This window comes from Poecilia reticulata, linkage group LG5 (genome assembly GCF_000633615.1).
Source record: "Poecilia reticulata strain Guanapo linkage group LG5, Guppy_female_1.0+MT, whole genome shotgun sequence".
NCBI lineage: Eukaryota > Metazoa > Chordata > Actinopteri > Cyprinodontiformes > Poeciliidae > Poecilia > Poecilia reticulata.
In genome coordinates this window covers 6119231-6125298 of record NC_024335.1, presented here as the reverse complement: position 1 = coordinate 6125298, position 6068 = coordinate 6119231, and the positions used below count along the sequence as shown (strand labels likewise).

The window sequence follows — 6068 nt, the reverse complement described above, 5'->3', positions numbered from 1 at the left end:
CAACAAAAAAGGCAAATAAAACAAGTTCATGTTTTTAAAACAAAATTCTGATGTTTCAACTGAGGAAGGATAACCCTGATTTTTCAAACACAGTCTCCAGGCGTCTTGAAAGCTCACATTGCTGTTGAGTTCAAGTGATCACCCAATCAGTACCTCATTAAATACAGTGATGTGTGCTCAGAGGTTTTCATGCACAGAAAGAGGCTGATTCACAAAGGACAGTTTTTGTCTGATATTTTGCTTCTAGCAGGAAATCTGTTCTTCCCCTTAGTTTAGTTTATTTATTTATGTCAAACATATTCACATTCACACCACAAAWAGAATAATAATAAATGTTTAGATAGCTATTTATTTAAAAAGGAGGTAGACAGAAGTATGAACTTATTGGACACTGGCTCCTTTCTTTTATGTCTTCCTTCATATATTTATTTAAAAGAAGAAAAAATATATATATAAAAATCAGAGCAATTTCTTTCACAACAGAGGGATGAGATACCCAAACCATTTCTTTCATACTTCCACCAAAAACAAACATTCTTTGAAAATGGGGTCTGTTTCTCCTAAAATAACTTTTTTTATATCTTAAACTGACTGACTTTATATTAAGCAACTTCCTGATACCTAAAATAGCTAGCATTRCTACAGTGAGAACTTCCACATCGAAGAGTGTTCGTTCACTAATTGGAAAAAGATTGGATCTTTGAGTTCTGGCCTTCAGACTCTGGTCCTCGGCTGATTTCTTTCTGCGTCTCAACATGCGATGAAAATCCACTTACAGGCCCTGGCATCTCACCCATACAGTCTGACATCCACACTGTGGGTCACTTAAATCTGATGAGAATTAAAAAAAGAAAAGCAGATTGGACCAGATGATTGGCATGTTGATGAAATCTGCATGGCAAGTAATTAATGTGGAAAACTGGTCAGTGTTGGATTTGCTCTTGTTTTCATCCGCCCTCCTTCTTCTCTTTGGCAATTATTTAACACCTGTCACCTTCAGTGCAGCTAACGGCTTTCCTCTGCTCATCAMMGCCCCTCTTTTCCTTTAAGATAAAAATGTAGAAGCAGCATTTTTCTCCATGACTCCTGATATTCACACCTGCTTATTGAGAACTGTGTCGCTATGAGGCCGAGGTGTAGGGAAAGATTTTTTTTTTCCTCTTCGCTCTCTGCCTTGTCAGAGAACCAGGATAGCTGTCTCTTTTCCCAGAGTGTCATCCGATCATCCTGCTGCCGCGTCCTTAGTGGGGTCAGCGGTCTSTCGGAGCGGGGACAGTGACACAGCTGCGGCAGCCGAGCGGAACCAGTGATGGATGACGTGCCAGAAAGGGCCACGCTGCCTTGCCAGGCGCCTGTATTGACAGGCACATCTCTCGCATCTCGCATTTGGCATCAACGGGGCTAATCCCCGGTCATCGGAGCCACGAATGGGACGTATGAATATNCTGCCCAGCCTGCCGTCACCATGACGTCGGAGCTGGAGAGCAGCCTGACCTCCATGGACTGGCTCCCTCAGCTGACCATGCAGGCGGCCATCCGCAAGACGGACGCCCAGAATGCCCACGGGCCCGGCATGGGCAAGAAGAGCACCTTACTGGATCACACCACCACGCTGGATCAGGAGGAGGTGCAGCAGCACAAGGACGGCAAGCCTCCGTACAGCTACGCCAGCCTCATCACGTTCGCCATCAACAGCTCGCCAAAGAAGAAGATGACGCTGAGCGAGATCTACCAGTGGATCTGTGATAACTTCCCCTACTACAGGGAGGCAGGCAGCGGCTGGAAGGTAAGGAACAAGAAACGGGCATGAAATATCGACCTTTTCTGTCGGAAAGAGCTTGATCTGTTTTGTGAAGAAAGATGGAGAAAACTTTCCATATCTACATGTCCAAAGCTGGTCCTCTAATAGACTTGCATGGAGTTTCTACAATGTGTTCAATACCAGAGGCCACAAATGCACATCTTACTTTCTTTTTTTTTTTTTTTTTACTCATGAAAAAAATTAAAACAATGCCACAGTTTCCTCCTGCCCAGAATGCTCTACACATTGATTTAATCACGACATCATGGGGTCTGAATACTTTTGCTTGGTCTTGATCAACAAGCAAACAGCCACAGAAGTTTTTATGCAATAAAATGTTGCTCTTGTTTCAAGAGGACACCGAAGGGTAAAAGCATAAATGAATGATCTTAATATTTGTTGCTGTCTCGTGCTTTTTGCTGTTTTTACTGTTGTTCACAGATGAAATATCGACCTTTTTGTTTGTGTTAGGAGATATTTTGTTTTTCTTAACCTGTGGAAGTTATTTCTGGGACCTGCATTTTGCTGAAACCGATGTTGCCCGACTCAAATCATTGCTTTTTGGGTGCGGGAGCATCTTAAACAAAGTGTAGTTCCTCTGGTAATCACCATTGTCACATCCTAGGAAGCTTAGAGGAAAAAAAGGAAAAAACTGAGTGTGCCAAATCACACTAAGTGCCTCACTCCTCTGAATGAAAAACACTGCAGCCCTGAGAGAACCATATGAAGTGTAAAACCCTGGATTAATATTCAGACAAGTGGCCCCTATCTGTGCGAACACAGACTAAATAGCCCATTCATGGGTGGTATTATTCATTGCAGATGCTTTGATAGGAGAAGGCCATTATGCAGAAGGAGAAAGCCAGTGCTGTGTCATCATCTCAAGGAGCCCATGATATACCGAGATGAAGCTATGCTGATTGCCTTTTAAAGGCCCCAGATGGAAATTGATATTAGAATGAGTTTTCCAATCAGTCGACGTTTATTGGAAATAGAATCTTAGGCACTGCTTTATTGCAGTCAGACAAGATGTATGAAACCCATTTCCTTGGGCGACAAGATCTGGTGTGTGTGTGTGCGTGTGTGTGCGTGTGTGTGTTTGTGTGTGTTCGCATGTGAATGAATGTAGGTGAGGCAGAGATGAGAAAGCATGTGTTGTTATAGATGGATTGATTTGAGCTTTTGTGAAAATGCACGTTGTAAGGAAATTAATTGTTTCATTTTGCAGCCGTTGTTTCCTCTTTTGCCTTCATCATTACTTATTTAGTTGTCAGTAACCCGGCGGCGTACGTGCAGTCTTGATTTGAGTTGCAGCCATTTTCACCCAACACTGATTTCAGCTCTGTGCTTTGTGTGCCACCCACCTTTGTGTGCAGTGGCTTGTTACATTCAGTGCTAAATGGTTTTCTGTAGACCTTGGCTTTAGGGTTGCAGTGTTACATTCAACTGTTGTTGTTGGACAAATCCAGGTGCAAAGCGCGTATGACCTTTATTGATCAAACTTTACAAATAAATGTACTTTTTATCAAGATCGCAGCCTCGATAGTCTGGACAATAGTGTGCTCTTCAAAGTATTCAGGTTATTATTCAGAGGATAAAATATAAAACTTAGACTTACTTGTCATTGCACAAATACACAACAGTGAATTTGGCCACAAAATATCGTTGCTTGGCTACCGGAGTACACATAAAAAAATGCTGAAAAACTATACAAGTGCGATTATAAATACRTATAGATATTTAAAAGTGTTACTGGTGGAGGTAAGAAAAGAATATGTATATTTATGTCGCTAAATATGCAGGTTTTCTATGGGGTTCAGTGCAGTGGACTTTTTCAGAACTGTAACTAAGCATTTTCAGACAGCCTTAGTAATGGAGTTGTGCAATCTGATTACTTTTGACACGTATAACATACCACAAAGTTATTCGTGAATACAGTTATATATTTYAGAGTTTACTAGTTTCAGAATTGGTGTACTGGTAGATCACTTGTTGATTATTAATCAATAATGGGCACGTAACTTGTCATTAGCATGAGCTCATAAATTCAGACTTCATGCAGAAGTAAGGATGCACAGGAGAAAATCCCAATCAGCAGATAAGACCTCAAAGAAAACCAAAACCTGGCCATTAAAGGCGCTATCGTTACTCATCATTCTTTGCAACCTTCTGCAACAAAATGAGTGACTAAATTTCCTGTTTGCTAGGCAACATAGCCACTACATTTAGCTCTGAGCTAGCTACTGATTTCACAGGAAAGTTTCAGACAACAGCAAACATGGCAACAGTGGAGGAAATCAAGTTAATGTGTATTCTTAGAAAACCATAACTAGTCAGTACAGTAGACTGAGAGGTCGAGACGGTCAGCCATTTCCATCTTCATTGCTTTCGCTGATTGAACCTGAGCTAAAATCTTGGGGGCGCCACACTGCCCCCATGATTATTTGTGGTTTTGCGCCGTTTGGTGTCCTGTTTAAGCTGCAGATTTTTACACTGTGGGAAGGATTTTTGCAAACATATCTTGAATACCGCAACTTTAGCAGCTGCTTTGTCATGTTTAATATGTTTAAGGTGATTTTTTTTTTTTTTTTTTTTTTGCATTTAAAATGCAATTGACTGGGATCGACATACACTCTTGACTGGTTGACGTTTGGGGTCTCCATCATTGCATTCCTATAAAGTATAAAGTCAGAAGCAGTGGATATCCTTTGCATAGTTGGGTGTATAAATAAGAAAAAAAAAGAGCTGACGTAACTGGAATAAGGTTGTTCTTTTTGTAAAAGTGTAAGTCACAAAATTAGTCAGTGGCGGTGCAGTTTGACGCTCCTCCAGTGCTTTCAAGTTTAGTTATGGCTTGCACAGATCGTCAGATTCTAGCCTACACATGGGTTGCAAATGTAGAAATGCCCCGCACATTAAAAGTGTGAAAAACCACATCACTCTAACCAGGATGCTGTACAGCTCAGGAAACTGAAAGAGCGGTAAGGAGATGCGCTCATAGGCTCTAACCTGCGTCAGACTTTTTTTTTCTTTTTTCTTCTTAATTCTTGTTAATGGCGTATTTTCCCTGTCAGTTATTCTGAGAAATCAAGCAAGTAAAGCCATGTGTTTAAAATATGAATTACTCTCAACACACAAGATGTTTGAATGGAATCTATTATTAGATGTTTTATCCTCGAGGCCTTTGAATGGACTCCAATAGCCTTAAGTTYTGTTTTTACTCCTTTTAAGCACTAAGATACATTCCTCTCCAAATCATCTGGAAATTACTTTTGCACAGCTGTAAAAGGTTTATGACATCATAACTTTCACAGCACCAAAATAATGTGCTATTCTGCAGCATGCATGCTGTATTAGCATTCTCCTTGCAGCTTTTCCCTGATATTACTCCACCGATAGCCTGACTGAGTATGCATGTTAGTGTGTGTAATTAGTTGAAAGCGAGCATGCCAGGATGGGGTGAATGTAGGTCGGATGTAGTCATCGCTCTTCTGTTCCCCTGGAGATGCCATTCGCAGCAATTTGAGACTCTGCACACACACACACACACACACACACACACACACACACACACACACACACAGAGACATGCGTCAGTTCTGTATGATAATGCAAGCTGTGCCTGTGAGATGAGACCTGGCTAATCTGGACACCAGCAACCCATTTAATCTTCTCAACACAACTCCATTAGCCTCCGCTTTTAAGAAATATCAATAAGTGCCGTCAATAAAAACATATAATTCATCAAGGTCAAAAATGTGAACAGTGTTTTGTTTTTTGTTGTTTTTTTTTTTTTCTTCAAGAGCGAGGAATATGCGCCCGGCATGTATGAGCAAGCAATTAGTGGCTGATTTTCCTCACACCCTCTGCAGCTCTCGGAGGCGCCTTTGACTGATGTTTTGCAAGTTTGTCTGAGCAGCCTCGTGCGTGATTCAGCTCATACGCTGCAGCTTCCTTCATGTGAGGCACGTTGTTTCTGAAAATCTGCCAGATTGCTTTAGTACTTCACATGCAAGGATTTCTAAATGCWTGTTACCAAAAGGAGCATCTGCTTGCAGCCATTTCCTGTAATGCAATATGGAAGGAGCGCTTTGTCACAATAAATATTTGTAGCTCTGTCTTTTCAACTTCAAAGCTATTACATGCAATGGAAGCTGACCCAGAAAACTACTGAGATAAATTTTTAATCTCAGGAGCAGTCTCCAGCACAAGGTCAGAAAACTATGTATTCATTCATATCAGTATGTCTTAACAAAAAAAAAAAAAA

The 6068-nt window shown here is 41.0% G+C and overlaps 1 protein-coding gene across 1 annotated transcript in view; it reads left to right on the top strand.

The window, feature by feature from the left end:
- The first annotated feature begins 1451 nt into the window (after window positions 1–1451).
- Window positions 1452–6068, top strand: part of foxj3 (forkhead box J3) — a 93408-nt gene continuing 88791 nt past the window's right edge. Inside the window, exon 1 of the mRNA XM_008408620.2 lies at window positions 1452–1786. Within this exon, the coding sequence (XP_008406842.1) occupies window positions 1466–1786 (321 nt within the window). The 5' untranslated portion in view covers window positions 1452–1465. The remainder of the gene's footprint in view (window positions 1787–6068) is intronic.